The 18,870-nt window shown below is 57.9% G+C and overlaps 1 protein-coding gene across 2 annotated transcripts in view; it reads right to left on the bottom strand.

Moving 5' to 3' along the window:
- LOC111148808 (WD repeat domain 1) overlaps positions 1 to 18,870 on the bottom strand; it is a 42,703-nt gene that overhangs the window by 9,252 nt on the left and 14,581 nt on the right. Inside the window, exons 4-10 of one of the 2 annotated variants that reach the window (XM_022505622.1) lie at positions 15,279 to 15,426; positions 14,117 to 14,297; positions 6,464 to 6,541; positions 6,010 to 6,090; positions 5,480 to 5,713; positions 2,721 to 2,808; positions 1,184 to 1,340 (exon numbers count right to left, since the gene is read on the bottom strand). In XM_022505622.1, the coding sequence (XP_022361330.1) occupies positions 1,184 to 1,340; positions 2,721 to 2,808; positions 5,480 to 5,713; positions 6,010 to 6,090; positions 6,464 to 6,541; positions 14,117 to 14,297; positions 15,279 to 15,426 (967 nt within the window). The remainder of the gene's footprint in view (positions 1 to 1,183; positions 1,341 to 2,720; positions 2,809 to 5,479; positions 5,714 to 6,009; positions 6,091 to 6,463; positions 6,542 to 14,116; positions 14,298 to 15,278; positions 15,427 to 18,870) is intronic. The other variant, XM_022505623.1, reaches the window with a different exon arrangement.

Raw genomic sequence — 18,870 nt, 5'->3', positions numbered from 1 at the left:
ATCGGAAATTAAGCGGGGGCAGGGAGCAGGGCGGTGGGTGGTAGTGCTCTAGTCACTATGACCTGTGGAATAGCTGTGACGCCCCCAGGGAACTCCACCCCACTCTCGTCCTGAGTCCACTGGCCACAGACCCTGGGGATCCACGGCTACAGATGAAACTGAGCCCACCTCCCGCTCCCACGGTCACAGCCACTCTGCTCAGCAGGGTGACTCTTCTGAAGAATCAGATACTTTCACGGATGAAAATCATGTCTTTGTTTTTGGTTAATGCTGTGAAAACAAGCCCTGGAAATCTTGCACACACACAAAAACTTCTTGAAAATAGTAAATGAAGGAAAAAAGTCCCATGTGACCAGACCAAGCATGGGGTCCTTGTGGCTCAGGTCACCAGCTGTGGCTCTGCCCCGGAGGTCTCTCCCTGAGGAGGCCGAGGGTGCAGCAGCGCACGCAGCGGGAAGGCTCTCGTGTGGGCCCTGCTAATTCAGGGTCACCATGGGCAGCAGTACAGAGAGAATGGCTGGGGCCTGGAAACCAGGCTGTGGGGCACTTTCCGCACGCATCACGAGGCTCAACCAATTCCCAGTGCCCAGTCCCGCCAGGCAGGTGAGGCCTGTCACACGTCCTCCTGGAGTCCCCTGCCTCAGCGAGGGGGAAGGGGGGTGCGGCTGCAGGTGTCCAGTCTGTCCTTCCACGAAGCAGACCCTGCTCACCCCCCTCCTCACTCTGCACAGGAAATTGCAGCTGGGTAACAGCTACTCTCCTGGCGCCAAAGACAGCCAATTCAAGGCACCAGAGCCAAACCAAACAACACGGCCGCTTCCTCAAAGCACCTTGGTGCCTACGTGTCCTTTTGAGCACCTGCCACGTGCCAGGAGGCCATGAGGGCCTTGCTGGGCCTTCCCAACAGCCTGCAAGGCCGGCCCCACTGTCACCCTCCTCCGCTGTAGAGGAACAGAACGAGGAGGGCATCTGGGCTGAGAGGTTTCCCAGGCAGAGTCTACACAGGTCACTGTCCATGCGGGCCACCTGGAGTCTCATGCAGCCCCTGGCTGAGGGCCTGGCCACAGGAGGAGCAGTTGGGGGGAGCAGTGAGGAGAGCAAAGTGCCACTGAGCCAGAAACCATGTGGGCAGAGGGCCCCTCTTCTGGGGTGCACTGTGGACCAGGCCCTGGGGAGCCCTCACCTGTAGTCCCTCAGCATGAGGCTGGTATAGCGCACTGTGTCGTCCATGCTGCAGCTCACCAACTGCCCAGACTCGTCCACCGTCATCCTGGACACCTGGTTCGTGTGGCCCTTTCCGGCAAAAGAGTCGTTCTCCCCTGTCTCTGAATCCCAGTAATGTGGGGCGGGGGTTAAGGAAAAGCTGCTTCCAGGACACAGCGCGGGCCCTGCCGGGGACGCCTGGCCGCCCCTCACTCAGGACGAGACTGTGAGCACAGGGCCTGAGGGGAAGTCCACGGCAAGTCTGAATCCGAATTCCAGAACAGATGTTCTGGTGATGGTCGGTTGGACCACTGAGGACACGCTGCGTGAGGAGCAGTCCGGCTGGATCCCCCTGCACGGGGACCCCCGCAGCAGCCGGGCACAGCAGTGTGCGGGTTCCCACTGGCTAACGGTGCCCAGGGACCACAGCCCATCTGTGCTGGAGGCCCGGGACCATGAGCAGGAGGCTGGCTGCGCCTCCCTGCTCAGAGGATGACCAGCTGGGAACCGCCCGGGGCCGCCCAACCTTGGCAGGGATGGACTGCACGCTGTGAGTCGGAGGTGCTCATGGGGCAGGGGTGCTGTGAGTGAGTGGACGGCTCTCATTTCAAGTTGAGGATTATCGTTGCCTCTGGAACGTCACAGGTACGCTCCACGGCTGACAGGCTCTTGTTATGGAGACCCCAGTGCCTGATACCTGAGGAAACCTAGATACCTGAGCATTGGAATACACGCCAGGCTGCCCCGGCGCTGTGCTCGGGGAAGATCTGGAAGAGGAGGCGTCACACCAGGAGGGGAGCAATGCAGGGCAGCTGAAGATGGCCTGGCTGCAGACCAGCACCCCGCTCCAGGAGGGGCACATACCATACACTCCCCTCCTCACATTTAAGGGGGTAGAGGGTGAGTTCTCTGCCCTCCTACCCCAGGGCCGTAGGGACAGCTCCCTACCTGGAGCTCTCTCATGAAAACAGGGGTGTGTCAGCCTGCACCCCAGCACCCCAGAGGGTGCTGTGGGAGGAGGGGGAGCCCCAGGCCTCAGACACGGGGGTGGGGGTGGCCTGTAAGGGCTTCTTCATATGCCTCCAGGGAAAGTCTTGCGGGACCGCAAAGAAACACAGAAGGAAGGTTCCAGTTCCAGTTCCAGCTGCTACCGACCAGTGGGGTGACTTTGGGGAAAGCGCTGGAGCATGCTGGGCTTCTGTTCTCAACGGGACGAGTACTGACAGGTTCTAGGTCCTGCTGAATCCTCAGACTCCTGACTCCCGGCCTGTGAGAGGGACTGGGCGGCACGAGGGGCCCAGGCGGGAGCAGCAGCTCGATGCAGTTATCAGCCCCTTCGAGCTGCAAAGAAGCGATCCATCGGGTCAAGGCTGCAGCCCGGAGCCAGGGACCTCAGTGTGGACACAGCCCTCTGGTTGCAGCCCTGCTGCTGTCCTGGCCTCCGGCTCCACAGGGACAGAACACTCCCACTTGTCTTGCCAGTGGCCCCAGAGCCAGCTCTGTGAGTCAAAGGATATTAATGTGTCCATCGTGGCTCCCGGAGTAGATATAGGACTTGCCACCGTTTTTGTGCACTGTCAGACACTGGATGGATTTGCTGTGACCCTGCACAGGAGAGGACGGAGCAGGTGAGCGGAGAATACGCCATCCTGCCTCTGCCACCTGCCAGCCGCCCTCCACTGACTGCCCCCCTGGGGGACAACTAGGCACAAGGCCCTCCACACCACGGCGCCTGTCTGTGCCAACACCCTGAAGCCCCGTGTGCCCGAAAACCCCCTATGTGACCCGCGGCCAGCTCTTCCTCAGCTGACCGTCCATCTGGCAAAACCTCGTCACGCAGCCCTTCCCTCCCAGGACCCAACCTCAACCCCAGCCAAGTGAGCCCTGGTCCCAAGCTGAGCCCCCGTGGACGGGAAGCAGCAGTGAGCAGGATCAGCCCAGGGGGGTCCATCGCTCACAGAGGCAGGTGGGCACACATCTGGGCCCTGCAGGGACCCAGATGGTCCCAGGACCCAGGGAGACCTCCTAGCCACTCAGAGACCCAGACAGTCCCGGGTTCTACTGTCTGTTCTCTCCCCAAACTGGAACGTACAACCCAAGAATCGACTCCTAGCTTGTGAAGCAGCTTATTCTCTCCCAACACGCCCCTCCCCACCCAAGCTGTTGGCGGGCCCTGACCCCCAAAACCTCCCTCACTGGCAACGTGGGGGGCACAGACGTTTCCTCTGTAGCCAGTCCCTCGCTACTAGGGAACACGTAACCTCACTATAACTGCTCCTGGGGGCCGGGGTGGGTGGGTCTCTGTCTGGTCTTTCTCAGCAATGCTCTGTGGCCAGGTGGCACAATTCTGCACAGGCCTCATCCCAGGAGCTTCCCGAGCAATCTGTAGGTTCCGCCTATTGCCACACCATGGCAAAAAGCTTCCAAGAAAGGTAACACAGTTCCAGGGGACACAGTGGGTCCTTTCCACCTCTTGTCCCCTTCTAGGACAGAGTCCCGCCAGCCCTGATACTTAAAGCGTGGTCCTCAGACCAGATCAGCCCCACTGGGCATCCCCCCTGCACATCCTGACTCAGGACCTGCACCTGCCCTGCCTGGGGCCACAGCATTCCCCAGGCACTTGTGAGTTAACACGTGCCCCGCAGGTGTCTAGACGGACCCAGCCACCGTGTTTGCCTCTCACGGACCTTCTAGCTTGAGAACTGCTGCTCCAGATACACAGCAAATGCCCGTGGGTGTCAGGGGTACCAACAGATAGAGCCATCCCTACAGGTTCTGACCAAATCCCTCTGAGGCCAGTCCAGTTCCAAGGCCTCCTGGTCCTCCTTCAGGGTCTCCAGGGATCCAGCCCTCTTTCAATCTCCATGAGCAGGAGAGCTGAGAACTGCTATTCCAACTCCGGCTGTCTCTGGGGCACCCTCATGTGGCTCAGATGCCTCTGCAGCGCGAGATCAGCATCAAGGACCCCTTGGGAGTCACGCACATGCTGTGGTGGGAACGGGAACGGGAAGGACTTTCTGACTGCTGACTGTAAAAGCCTGCAAGATTCCGCGACCTGGCCTGGGAGGAACAGAAGCCCAGCTTGTAGTTTCCGTGCTTTCAGTGGCCAGTGGGAAACTGCTCTTCTGGGCCCAAGTGGGCTGACAACAACGCCTGAACCTCTCAAGGAATCTCTCCCCATCCCATCTAGAGAGAGGCCCAGACAAGTGACTGTGTCGTGCATGCCCCCCGGCTCTGTGCCAGGCTGTACACCTGCACAATACAGGCACTGAGCCAGCTAGGGGCCCATCAAGGAGGAGGCCGCAATGCCCCGTGCTTAGGTCCAAGCCGGGGGAAGCATGACAGCAGGCATGGAACCCAAAGTGAGACAGATACTGCCAGGTTACCACATCAATCCTCTTCAAGCTCATCAAGCCACATCCCCTTCTGAATGAGACACAGCAGTTCCCACCTCGGGCAACTGTCTCCATCAACTCCAGGCAGAAGCAGTGTCTACAGGGACTGGCACGAGAGCCAGCCCTGTCTTCAGGGACCTCCTAGGTCCTCGCTGGGCTGCTGGCTTCCTGAGGTATCAAGACCACTAGGGCTGATGCAGGGAGAAGGCATGCTCCCCCATCCCCGAAGCAGGAGTCCCCAGGGCAGACCCTGGGCACCAGCCGCCCTGAGGAAGCCCTCCAGGTGACAGGACGGCAGCTGGGCTGGGATCTGACCACCTCTCATCACTCGTGGCTGCACAAACTCCTGGCCCACCACTCAAGGCCTCTGAACCTCAGGATCTCCCTGTTTCTCCAAACTTGTTCCTTCCCATGTGCCTTTCCTCCTCGAACCATGTAACACTCCAGGCCTCCTCACACTCCATCCCACGTTCAAATGAGACACAGTGCCCAGGTCCAGTCCCCAGGCCTCCCGGCCGTCCCTTAGGCTCTCTGCTGGTCCTCCATGTCTGTGGTGATGCTCTTGGAGCTCCATGCATTCCGGCTGTCAGCTCCTACCTGAAGGAGGCTATTCACCCCAGAACACAGGGACTCCTGACAGCAGGGGGAGGGGCATTGTCCGCAGACCCAAGGCCCTGAACCCCCAGTGCTTCTAGAAGCTTAAGGGGAGCTCGGCACCAGCCTTCCACTTCTGCTAAACACACACCCCAAAGCAACTAGTCTCCTGCCATTGACCAAACCCCCAAGGTGGGTCCCCATCTCGGCCTCCCGCAGACTCTCCCTTTTCCTCGCTGGGCACACAGCCCTTTCCACCACCCCACAGGCTGCCGGCGCAGCCTTACCTTGATGACCCGCAGGGGTTTGCTGGGGTTGTTTTTGTCTAGGTAGTTGATGTACCCAGACAGGGAGATGCTGAGGAGGTGGTCCTTCTGCCACAAGCAGCCCAGCTGCTGGTCCAGAACGGTGGAGCCCATTGTAAACGTATTGACGACAGAGTTCACACTGACATCCCAAATCTTCGAGGTTTTGTCTCCGGAAGCAGAAAGCAAATGGGTGCTATCAGGGCTCCAACTGATCTACTCAAATGAAACAGCGGGCCAGGTATCAGAGAACACAGAGTGGGAAGGGGCCTCAGAAAGCAGCCTGCCCAAAGCCCCCATTTCTGAGCAGGGAGAAGCCACGGCTGGGGGGACCAGATATCCAGGCCCCTGCTCCAGCCACTGGCTTCTCCAAGCTACGACACCCCTTCTGTGTGATCCTGAAGCTCTCCACTTCATGGTTCTAACTTCAAGTTGTGTACTGACCACTGCACTCATGGACACGGCCCCACAACGGTCGCTGACACAGTCACACACCACGGATCCATACTCACAGCGTAAATGCCTCCGTCATGAGCCTTGCCACCTCCCAGGGCACACACTTTCTCTCCCGTCTTTCCATCGTAGATGTAGATCTTTCAAAGAATAACACACACGTGGGTCACAGGTGGGAGGACGCGCTCACCAGCTGGCACGCAAAATGAGCTCTTCCCCGTCCCTGCTCTACCGTCAAGAGCTTGCTACTGTGACTCTTAAAAAAGGAATCTGAAAAACGTGCTAAACGGGGGAGTTTCCAGCTCCATTTAAAAGGAGAGAGATGGGAACAGGGGGTGGGGGGGTACGCACCAAGCTGTGATGACGCAGCCTGGGAACTGAGCGCCTTCCAGGAATGGGATGGAGGGAAAGAGCTAGTTCCCCCTGGCAAGACTGGCTTTGGGAGGCTAGCCTACCTTAAGAGCTGGGAAGTGATCAAATGAGCCCCCACCGCCCCCAGGCCCCGGCCCTCACCTGCCCATCGGCGCTGGCTGTAGCAAATCTGTTCCCATCAGGAGAGAATCGCACACAGTTGACAAAGCGGCTGTGGTCCTGCAGGAAAGAGCACAATTATCCACCTGATGACAGGAGGTTCTGGAAAGTTCTCTATGAAACACAGTCTGCTTCAAACCTCTGCTCCAGCTGCCAGTGTGAATGGTCAGCCCACAGGAAGACCTCGGCCCTTAAACAGAATACTCCCGAAGTAGCTCCTGACTCACCAGGAGGTCTGCAGGAGGACTCACCAGCCCGCCTGCCTTGGCCCAGGCCCATCTGCCCAGGCCATCCCCTGCTAGACCTCCCAACCCCATGCTCGGTGGGATGCGTGAGTTCCCCTCACCCTCTATCTGCAGAGCAGAAAAACCCCTGACAGGGCCGGCTCTCTTCCCTCAGGGCCCCAGAGGTAGCTCAAGTCCAGAACCCTAGGACTCTTCCCCGAGTCTCCAGGGCTAAGCACACAGCAGGTACTGGGAAGGGTTGGGATGGAGCGGAGTTAACAACTGAGCTTTTAAAGAAATTAAAGTATGGTCTTGCACTTCCAGGGACTAAGACTCCAGATGACCTCCAGGGATGATTTCCTTTCCTAAAGATTCATTCTCTCCTCCATCGAGGGTCTGCATAAGAAAACATCCTCTAAACGTCCCATGCCCCATGCCCACTCCCCTACCTTCAAGAAACACCCCTTCACTGAACTTAATATTAGCTCTTCTCAAAGCAGGGAGGATTAAGGGCTCCTGGGGCATAAACACCTAACCACCCATCACTTGCCCCACAGCATCCCGAGGCCAAGCACAAGTCCACTTAAGTCAGGAGCCTCTCGTGCGAAGGCTCTATGTGTGTCTGTCATGCGAGGGGCTGAATCGGGCTGCAACTGTGCCACCTGTGAATGGAAACCTCAGGAAAGAGGGTCTATGCGGATGCAGTCGAGGTACGATGAGGTCCTTAGGGCGGCCCCACTACAGTGACTGGTGGACTGTGATGAGGGAGACTGGGACAGACAGACAGCGGGTGGGGGAAGAGCCCGTGAAGATGTAGGCAGACTGGGAGGGTGCCCCTTGGGCCAACGCAGTCGGGGGAACACCAGCCTGCGGACATGGGGAGGTCAGGCTCTGGCTTTTGGAACCGAGAATAAACCCATGCTGAACCCCTGGCTTGTCGTCCCTTGTTACGGCAGCCCAGGAACAGGCACGGGGCAGACCGTCTGTGACACTCCCAGAGGAAGAGCCCTTCAAGGACACCGTGCTTACTGCACTGGCGAAGCAGCTCAGGCGAAGAAGGAGAAATCGGGGCCAGGATCCTGAGGAGGGAAGCCACAGGCCAGGACCAGAGGAATCCACGTGTCTGCAAAGTCCACCTGGGAGGCTGAGCAGAGGAGTCGCCCCTCAGTGGGGTTTCCCTGCTGCAGGCAGCTTCGTCCCTCGGAGCCAGGAGACTGCGATCTCTGCCAGAGGACACTTCCAGGCCAGGCCCCTCAAGCCCCACGAGCCTCGGTCCAGAGCTGGAGCATGGAGCCAGCCTGGCATGCTGCTCTTCTTCAGCAATCCCACCGCTCCCCTCAGCTGACAAGGCCAGAAGCAGCCAGCACTTCCTCTCCCTCAGGGGGTTCCCCCCGCAGGGCTGGAGACAGGAAAGCCTGAGCCTTCCGAGTGCAGTGACACTGGTGAGCCACCCAAGCTGGCTTGCCTTCCTATCTCTTTTCGGCAAGCACAATCATGGGGCTGCAACTTGGCTCTGACTCAAGAGCCTGTCCTCTGGGGCATCATCACCGGTGCCCGTGACGGAGGTATGACGGGCTCACGGCTTCAGCCTCAACTTGGCCCTGGTTCTGGGACCACCGGGAGCCAGTTCCCACTACTAACATGCCACCCACCTCACTCCCGGGGCCCAGTCTCAGCCAGGTCAGGCCTGCAGGGTGACAAGGCCATGGCCGGGTTTACAGTGTGCGCTCATCTGGGTGAGGGCTGACTTTCCCTGCTCCCAGGTCTGGCCTCCGTGTTTTAGAGCAGGGGCAATCTGCCAAGCCGAACCGCAGTGGAAGGAGTCTGCTTCCCAAGCCGGGATCTCTCAAGCCCTCCTGGGTGCTTCTGCCTCCCTCATGGCCACCTGTCACTCACCACCTTACCACCGCAAGGGCCTTGGGGAACCTCCAAACCCCTCCGAGGAGACAACCAGGCCCAGAGAGAACCTGGGGCTCTGGTTTCTCTTCCAGATCTCTAGGCTTGGCTGCACTGGCTCTAGGGAGCACCTGGGTCAGATCTTCCCTCCCCAGGCCAAATGCCACCATGGTGCCATCCGCCCAGGGCTGTGAGGGAGCCACCTGGGCTTCCCAAGAACTTGGATGCCAAAAGAGGGCACAAGAAACGGAATGAACCCCGGCTACAGGGGTCACTACAGCACAATGCCGGCCCCCTTCACCGGGCATAAGGAATATGCCATGAGATAGGCGGCTGGCCACCACTCAGTTCCACCTCACAACGAACTCCAGTTTCGCTGCTTCCCTGAGAGAACAGGAACGTCCCAAGATCCCAAGCCCAGCTCACAGAAGTCAGGATGCCCTCCTGAAGGGCAGCACCAAACACTCAGCTGAATACCTGCACATGTCCACCCAGTGGCCCGAGCGATCCCATTATGAGGCTGCTGCCTCTCCTCAGAAGGGCCCTCTGCCCTGGCCGCCATCTCTCGGGAATCCGACTCCTTACCGCATTCAGCATCTCTGATGGGAAGGGGACATCACACACAATGGGCTCATAGCCCTCCTCCCTGAAAGAATGCTGCACATCACTCCCCAGGCCCTGGAACAAGGCAAGCTTGTGGGAAAGCCTGGGTTTAGTGAGGGCCAGAAACAGCGGATGCCCCCAGAGAACCAGGCACTGTGTGAACCAAGGCCTTTGGCTTTAGAAACTCCTGTCAGCTTTTCCTGCAGCTTGAGCCAAGAGTCCAAATGAGTAGGAAACTGATGTCTACTCCCGAAATAGCCCACGTTAAGGAAAACAGCAGTGAATGGCTCATTAACCAAAAAAGTGAGGGTTAAAAATAGCCTGTTCCACAGGGAGATGAGGCCTGAGTACAAAGGAAGGGGTCTGGGGAAACATCAAGGCGGGGAGGGGTATGGGAGGGGTATGGGGAGGGCTCACACACCTGCGGGGCTTCCTCCTTCCTCCGGCTGCTCAACCCAGCCACCACCTATTGGTCTGGGGCTTACAGCCCCTGGCCCTCCCCTCCCCACGCTCCCTGGAGGAGACACAGCACCATCCCGCAGGCCTAGGTCCCTTAGGCCGTTCCCTGACGTGGAAGGCCCTCGGTGTCCAATCGACACCTGTCCGCCCATTAATCACAGCCAACTCTCAGTGGTGCCCTGTGTCAGCGGATCCTCCCAAGAATCCCCAGTCATTATCCCTCCCCCATCATCACCCCCACTTGACACTGAGAAGAGCTGTGAAGCCATTAGTTAATAAGTAACATACCTGAGCCCCCGTCACCGACAGGGTCAGAGCACCACGGGGCTCTGTGGCTTGACTCCAGCGAGCACAGGCAGACGAGCTGGTCAGCTCAGGTGTCCCCTCTGGGAGCCCTCCCTGGTTTCACTGGCCCCAGCTGTCCCCAGAACATACAACTGCTACTAACTCTCACAGCACAGTGCCCTGCCCACCTGTCCTGCTCTCTGTCATGATCTCATGGAGGGAGAAACAGGCTCAGATGCCTGGGCCCACCTCTTCATCCTCCCTCAGCACACAGCATGCACCTTTAGTCAGTGCTCTGAAAGTGGGTTTCCGTCCTCAACTGCAACACTGCCTCACTCCTTCAGTCGACCGCCCCCTCCACTCCTGGCCTCCTCTCCCTCTGGGAAGTCTCCCCTGTCCGGTGCTTGGAGGGGGAGCAGCACACCCTCTGCCTGCTTCAGCGTGGCTGAGACACAAAAGTGATCCCCATCCTCTGCCTGCTTCTCCTGCCACCTGGACAGACTGGCTCAGTGATCACTTTCCTCTGCAGAAAGAGGACCAGAGGAAGGGGCAGAAGGCTTGTCTGGCCACCGCCCCACCATCAGCCACAGCCCGTGCAGGAGCAGACCAGGAAGGAAATGGGGGGAAGGAGACCTATCCCGCTGACTCCCATCGTGACCAGGACTAACGCACCCACAGCTCTCTGAACAGCGAGACCGGCAGATAGGAGGACAGAAGGCAGAACGGCTAAGGACAAGGCAGCGCATTCTGCAGGCCCAGGCCAGAGCCTGTCCAAAGCAGGCACCTGACACACACTGAAGGCCTGACACCGGGTGTTCTGCCCTGCTTAAGAGTCAGGAAACAGGAAAAACACCCCCCAGAAAATCCTGCATAGCAGAGGTCCAATTTTACTTAACTGCCTTGAAAGGCAATGCCTCTAATAATAGCCAAGACACATTTCTAGCTCAACTCACCTCCACTGTGCCAAAGGAAGCGGGACACCCCATCCCCCCAGCTCGGCGCCGCCTATGATAGGTGAGACCACAGGTGGCTGGAGAAAGCTGCTCCTAGAGCAGCTGACCATGCTGCACAGCACGCCCGGCTGGAGAGGAGAGACGAGGTGTCCCCTCTGCCACAGGTGGACTATGTCCGCCCTCAGAAGCTCAGGCAGGAAGTTTCCACTTCCAGATCACACAACCACAGCCTGGACAAGCAGGCTTGGGCCTCATGAGTGCCTCCTAAGCAACCACTGAGTTAGACAAAGTAACCTACAGACCACCACACCTAGCTGCAGGATAGGCTGAGGACATAGTCCTCCTGGGTGCCTGCTCTGGAAAGGGAGTCTGTGGCTGTCCCCGATGGAAAAGGGCAAGGCCAGAAAGGTGTTGAACCTTGCCCAACGTGCCTGTGGGTTGCTAGTCGTGCCTTGGTCACAGGGACATGCTCGGCAGGAAGAAATTCCTGCTGCAGAAGCAGGAGGAGGCGAGGGCACACTTGCCCTTTCTTTCTTGGGTCCTCCAAGGGAACCTCAACCTTTGCCACAGAAAGCCAGCACGAAGCAGAAACAGAGAAGCTGCAAGCCTCCGTCCCACAGCCGGTCCCCTACAATCCTGGGATGTCATCTGCCCAAGGTGGCCCATGGTCTCTGAAATGAGGGGGGGGCAGAGCCTATTCCAGTGCTGGTTCCTTCACCTCATCTTTCTGCAGCTTCTGGAGCCCATCGCAGGTCCAGGCAAAGGAAAACTCACACTGACCTGACAGCCCGAGGGCCTGGCTGGCTCCGGATGAAGTGGGTCCTTACTCAGCTCCCCAGGGGCAAGGAGTCTACACTTACTGTACAACATGAGCGGCCGGTTTACACAGATGAGCTCAAGAACCAAAGAGAAAAGCTACCCAGCACCCCCATGTAGGGCAGCAGGATGGCCGGGGAGGGCTGACCTGAGCATGTTCAGGCACTCTGGCTTATCCGAAACCCTGCCCTCACCTCCCCTTGGGCACACGCACCACCAGCATCTTATTCTAGCACTTACTGAAATGGAGACACAACTTGGTCTTTCTCACGGCAGCAACTTGAGCTCAACCCCTCTGTGCTCCTGACATGCTCAGTCCTCATCCCACAGCCTCAGACATGGTGCAGAGGGAGAGACGGGGAGAAGCTGGAGCCTAGCAGGGCAGGCAGCCAGCCATTAATGGCAGATGCACTTTGGGGCTCTGAGGTTCCAGGGGAGATGCACATGCCTAAGTCAGACTGATCTACACAGCTGTCAACACTTGACGGGTCATTTTGGGTGGGTGTAGGGCCCCGAACACTTTTCTCCCCATCCTTCATTTGTTGGCCACCTGTGCCTGTCTGGAGCACCCAAAGATCTCTTCGTGGACACTCCGATCTGATGTTCACCAGCATCTTACATCCTCCCATAGGAGAATGGCCATCACCATCCTGTCTCCCAAGGGGACCGAGCCACACCACTGGCCCATCCAACGGTCACAGAGCCAGCCAGCTGTGGTGCTGGGCTGCCATCCAATGTCCTCCATTCCTGATCTGCAGCCAGGGCCAGAAGCAGGACCCATGGGTGATAGGCTCCACAGGCAGACCTGACGACAAGCTGTGTGCCCACCCTGGACACAGGTGGCAGGGGGCAAATGTTCGTACCTGATAGCCCTGGGCTGGGGTGCAGGGGTGAGGGCTGTGTTCTCACGTTAGAAAGGAAAACAAAAAGAGAAAGATTATTCCAGCCAAGTCCCCAGGTGAACAGAGGGAAGGCTGGCAGAGTGCTGAAATCACAGCTTCGGGCTGCCTGGGCGCAAACCCGGCTCTGCTGACTGGCCGCTGCGATGCTCCTGGCTGGGTTTAATCTATATCTGCAAAGGAGAAGTGACCCTTCCTGGGGCAGGGAGAGGAGCCTCACTGGCCCACAGCCCAGATCACATCCAAGTGACATCAAACAGTAGGGAGGAGGAGGGGGACTTGGAGATAGGGACAGCTTCACTGAGATAGGCAAAGACAGCGTCCTGTTGCCACAGAAACCCATCCGCACCTCCTTTCTCTCCTGGGTGCAAGGCACGAAGTTTAGCTATCTGACTCATCCCACGGAACCTTGATCTGCACTTAGTGAACACTGACCTTGAACACAGCCTTTGACAAAACCCCCACCACCTACCAACTGGGCAGCAGCCACAGGAGACGGCCACAAGAACTGCTGCAAAAGGAGCTCTAAGCTGCACACCCCGAGGGGCTTCCCACGCAGCCGCCTGGCCCCACTCAGGGGCCCTGGGGGCAGAACAGAGTCCGTTTCACCAGCAGGGAAGCCCTGCAGAGCTCTTCAATCCCCGAGCCAAGATCTGCACTGGAAATTCTGCCCACTGCCTGAGTACTACCCCATGGGGACCTGCTGAGGAAGTGGCATCGTCCTTTCCAGCCACACCCTGCCTGGTTTATGAGTCACTGTGTTCAGTCATCAAAGTAAACAGTGGTCCTGCGCGGAGCCTCTTGAAGGACATTCTCTCATTTAATCCTCGATGAGGTAGGACTGAGAACTGCTCTGGACCCGTGGGCAGCTGTGCAGTTAAGTTCATGGTTAAAATGCACTATTATTGATACCCCCACATCCACCTTGCAGATAGGAAAAGTGAGGCTGAGGTTCAGACCCCTGTCCCAACCAGGGAGCAGGAGCAGAGCTGGGACACTCTGCTAAGGTGTTTCGACATGTGTCTTCCACAGGCAAATCTAATTCTCATCGAGTGTCACATTCCAGCTGTGACCCTGCCCTCATCATCTCACCAGAGGAGACGAATCTGGTGTCCCTGGAAGCTCACCAGCAGGTCTTGAGTTGGCAGAACCAGAGTCAAGCCTGGGCCACCCCTTTCTGACAAAGCTCCTCTAGGCCAGGATGCTCCCCTGGTCACAGGCCATCAGAGATCCGCTCATTCAACCCACAACCCCAGAAACACACACATCTCCTAGGGCGGGTCCCTCCTTGCCAGAAGCAGCCCTTCCGGCCTGAGGGCAGGGCCACGTCGGCCTGGGGCTAGTGTGCTGTCCCACCATCACAGGACGTTCCCCTGCAAACCCCACTTTTGTCTATACACCACAGCATAAACGGCACGTGCTCACAACCCCGCAGGTCTAGACTGCTGGTTTCACGTGCAAACCATCCCAGGAGGGGATCCCAGGAGGACTTCCACTTACGCCAATTGTGAACTTGAACTTGAATGGTGGCCCCTCAAAGAATGCGGCACAGTTATCGTCACTGCCCGTGGCCAGCCGGTAGGGTCTGCTCTGCTTGATGTCCACACTGTTGATGACTTTGTTGTGTCCCGTGATCTCGCCCACGGAAGAGCCACTGTCCCACAGGAAGACAGCTCCAAACCTTCACCCAGAGAGTCACATGAAGAAAACAATCAACCCTGGGGACAGTTGATGAGATGTGGGCAGCTGCAAGGCTAGTACGTGGGGTGGTACAGCGCGGGGATGCTCACAGCCACACCTTCACGCACATTCGCGAAAGGAGCCAACACCGGAGACACCGTGGTTTTGGCTCTGTGCGGTGCTGGTCAAAGAATCCGGGAATAAATGGCTCTGGGAAGGGACTGGATGCCTGCATCTGTATGACCCAGGGCCAACAAGTCTCCCATGTGGAAGGTCCCTTAGAAACACCTGCTGGGGAACAGCCCTGTGGCTTCTCGGTTTCCTAGTGGCTGTACTGGGCAGGACCAAGGTAATCAGCAGCCACCACCCCCTACCAGAAAGGAGACGATGCCCTACTCTCAGCTGGCATCTGGTAAGTACATGCTGCAGGGGCTCCTCCTTGTGTCTGGAGGCAAACTGAATTCTTAAGACCAACAGGATGACCTGAAAAACTGGCAGAACTAACCCCTTCCAGAACATGCATTAAAAATAGCCTCTGAGTAAGGGAGACAAGATGTGCGCCTGCCATGTCCGAGTGCCTGAAGCCGCCGTGGCGCCCTGGAGGGAAGCCTGCGCTGCGACACACCTACCCCGTCTCCACCGGGCCCCTCTTCCTTCGGAAGGTCACCACCTTTGGTGACGTACCCAGCTTCCCTGCAGCCAGGTATGGCTGCTGGCATTCGGGGAGGGATCCCAACAGAGATTGGAGCTCCCTTTCCCCTCCTCATTTCCTGCTGCCTAGAGTGTGGGCACGACAGCTGGCGCTCCAGGTGAGGGGCTGAGGATGTCAGAGACAGAAAGAGAAGGGCCTGGCCCCATGGGGCCTCAATACACACTGGTCCAAGCTGGCCCAGAGGTCACCACTCCCCTCCCAGCTGCAGGACCCACAAAGAGAGCAAAGCCAAGACACACGGGCAGGGAGGCGCCAAGGCCAGAGACTCACTTCTCCCTTCCTTCCCCGACCACTGCGATCCTCTTACTGTCTTCTGTCCAAGCAATGTCCTTGATCTTCCCAGCGAAAGGCTGATACTCATACTTTAAGAGGTGCTCCTTCTGCGTGGTATCCCAGATCCTCAGCTTTCCAGATACATCTGTGGGCACAAAGGGTGGCGACAGCCGTGATCATCGCTGGGCCTAGGTGATGTGGGCACGAGGCGTGCCCGTCCAGTGGGGCCCGGGGGCTCCACTGCCCCAGGCTGCATTTCAAGTGAGCACAATGGGCCACTGGCCCGTCAGAATATGCGGCATGTGAGGCCCACTACTGGGTCCCTGCAGCTCACCAGCCACTCCCTGGACAATAAGCCCTGTGTGGGCACCAGAGCACTGAGGCACACAGAGGCACAGCCCAAGGCGTCAGGCAGCTGTCTGGGTCTGATTCTAGTCTCCTCGCAGGGGCATCTAAATAGTCTAGGGGGATCGGGCACCTTTCTGAACGCTTGATACTCAGTTTCTTCGTTTGCAAAATGGGCCAAGAATAGTGACAGCCGCCTCTCCCGAACAGTGGCTGTGCTAACGGAGTGGAGCTGTGTGCGGCTGGTGCATGCCGGGACTTGCCTGCGGCCCCCGCCTGGGCTCCATTCCAGCTACTCGCCTGCATCCCCCGCATCTACAGTGACGCACCCCCCGACGGCCCAGACGCGTGAGGTGAGCGCAGGAGCCTTGTGGGAGGCGTGCAAGGTGGGTGCAGGCAGGCAGAGTGGTGCTCCAGACAGAAAGCCACGCCTCTCCTCGGGGATGAGTAACCAAGTGACACGGAAGCCGAGGGAGAGGCACACCCCTCCCTTCCAGGCAGGATCCCGTCACCAAGATCTAAGACTGATCCCCACACAGCCCTTTCCAAAAGAGCACCAAATTCCCAAATTAGCACGAAGATGGAGGATTTTACACTAACTCCTCAGGCTTAAATCCTCGGCCCAGATTGGGCTTGGTGGGGGGGCAGTCTTCCCAGGAGGGAGGCTCCGGGGCTTCCTAGGGTCCCCAGGCCCCTTTAGCACGTCACAGAGACCCTCCCACTGCTCTGTGAGCACAGGTCCTGTCCTCTAGCTCAGGGCACAGGGCTGAGGTAGGTGAAGGCTTCCTGGGGCTCTGAGGGCATCAAACAACACCCTACACCTACAGCTGCGCCGACCAGAGAGGGAGGACAGGGCCACCTCGGGGGGGGGGGGGGGCTACTGAGAAGTGACGCGAATCAGCACGTGGAAAATCTAAGACAAGCGCTGGATAAACAGCAGGCGCCCTATGCAAGCCGGTCATCACTAGCCAGCGAGGAACTAAAGGCCACCAGAGACGCTGCCTCATGAGCAAACAGCTGGGCCCACAGTCCGCAGGACAGACAAGGGAAGACTCGTTGCCATGTGAAGAGCACGACCTGAGGGGCCCTGGGGGTGCTGGGCCTCTCTGGGTCAGGTCCAGGAAGGCTGCCTGGACGAGGGCAGTTGCAAAGATGACCTGGAACTAGTTCAGTCTCTAGTGAACAGGCCAGCAGGAAAGGAAAGAGGCAGAGGCTGGAATACCAGGAGCAGAGCACTGTGTGTGCAAGAAGGACACGTGTGCACACAGTATCACACGTACGCTCACGCACACACCAAGCCATATTGTCAGCTGGGCTCAGGCCGGTCCAGGTGGCTCTAAAGTCCGGCCCCATCAGCGTCTATAGCTCAGGCTGATCATATCCCACCTTCTTGGCCAGGATGGAGCCGGCCACCCCCTTCCTGCTCCCAGGTGGGTGCGGGACACTCAGACTCCTCTCTGGGCTGGGAACCAGCTATTTTTCCCATGGCCTCCCCACCAGACCCTCCACCTCCTGCGCGGGTGGGCCCTGCTTGTCTATTTAATCCTCCTTTTGTTTCTCCTGAGGAGAGCTGACAATGTCACATTACTTTCAGGTGTACAACCCAGTGACCTGACAAGTTCCTAAGTTACGCTATGCACAGCACGGGGGTAACCACTATCCGTCCTGACATCACTACTACTACTACATCACTACTACTACATCTGCGACTGCGTTCCCTGGAAAGTGCCCTTCTTTCCCCCGACTCACTCATTCCACACCTAGGAGCCTGTGTATCCCATTGCTCCCATCCCCGCCCCTCCCCTCTGGCAACCATTGTGTGTTCTCTATATTTATAGAGTCTGATACTGCTTTTGTTTATCTTTTTTCCCCCTAGATTCCACTCTTAAGTGGAATCATATGGCCTTTGTCTTTCTCAGGCTATTTGACTTACTCTAACATCCTCTTGGGCCTCCGTGGGGTCTCAGATGGCATGGGTTCATCCTTTTTTACGACCGCATCGTGATTCCATTGTATATGTGCACCACGTTTTCTGTATCTGTTGCTCTATTGAGGGACGCTTAGGTTGCTTCCATACATTTAGTTCTTTTTGGGAAGCAGCTAGAGCCAGGAAGAGAAAGTGGGGCTTGGGGACCAGGCGCTTGGGCCCCACTGACAAGGGCAGCCCCTGTGCAGCCAGAAGATCTGATCGGGTGTCCATGGGTGCCGAGCCCTGTGCTGAGTGCTGGGGACACAACAAAGACACCTGCTCAGGGGCAGAGGACACCTGCAAGAAGCCAGAGATGATGGGGAGAGAGTTCCTTCTGTCCCCTCACTGGGAAGGCATCTCCCCCTCCAGATAACACGCTACACCAAGGGGAGCAGTCTGAGCCTGCACTCTGCCCCCACTCCCCAGCAGCTTAGCAACATGGGTGGCAACAGGGAATGAGGTGGGTCTTCCAGTGCCCACGGAGGCCTCTGCTCGCCAGCTCCGCAGCCTGGCCTCTCTTCCTATGTTCCTCACCTGAGCAACCCTCCTGTTCTCTTCTCCTCTGGGCAGAGGCCCCTCTCCTAGGAAGCCTGACTCTCTGTGGCCTGGGTGCACTGCTCTGAGGGCAGCCTGGGATCCAGAGCCCTGGTGGGTACCCAAGGGACGGAACACAGAGCATAGACTAGCGGCATCAAAATTACCCAAGGAAGACACAGCTAGAAAAAGGGAACTGGGTTTGCCCTGGGAATGGTTCTGAACAAGAAAACATGACACCATGGGCCATGTCAACCCAAGGGCAGACTGACCATTTTGCTCAGGGCTGGGGATCCAGTCTCTGGCATGAGCTCCTTACACAGTAGGCTTTCCAGAAGGCTCATTTAGTGGACACAGACCATTCAGACTCACAGAAACCGATAGGTCCCACAGAGGGCTGGAACCCCATCTGGGAGCAAGCCACAGGCCTCCTGAGGTACTGGGATCCCTGCCCTAATGTGGGGAACTCCAGGTACCAGGTAACCCACTTAGCCAGAGAGCAAAGCCCTTTCTCAGCCTCCCTCTCTCTCCCTCCCAACTATGTACAACCATACTATTTTTAGCCCAGCACCTAATCTCTGCAATGAAGGTTTCCTTCTCTTCACTCGATTCAAGGGACCAGCTCGCTAGAAAAGTAAATGTGATCTCTGCCCAAAAGCACCTAGATCTGCATGTAGCCCAGACCTCCCTCAGTTCCTCCACCAAATCAGGGCGCCTTTATGAGCAGAACGTCCAACTGAC

Source organism: Enhydra lutris, unplaced genomic scaffold (genome assembly GCF_002288905.1).
Source record: "Enhydra lutris kenyoni isolate GAN:26980312 unplaced genomic scaffold, ASM228890v2 scaffoldscaffold21, whole genome shotgun sequence".
In the NCBI taxonomy this organism is placed as follows: Eukaryota; Metazoa; Chordata; class Mammalia; order Carnivora; family Mustelidae; genus Enhydra; species Enhydra lutris.
The sequence above is the reverse complement of the archived record's forward strand: the minus strand, read 5'-3'. Positions and strand labels throughout refer to the sequence as shown.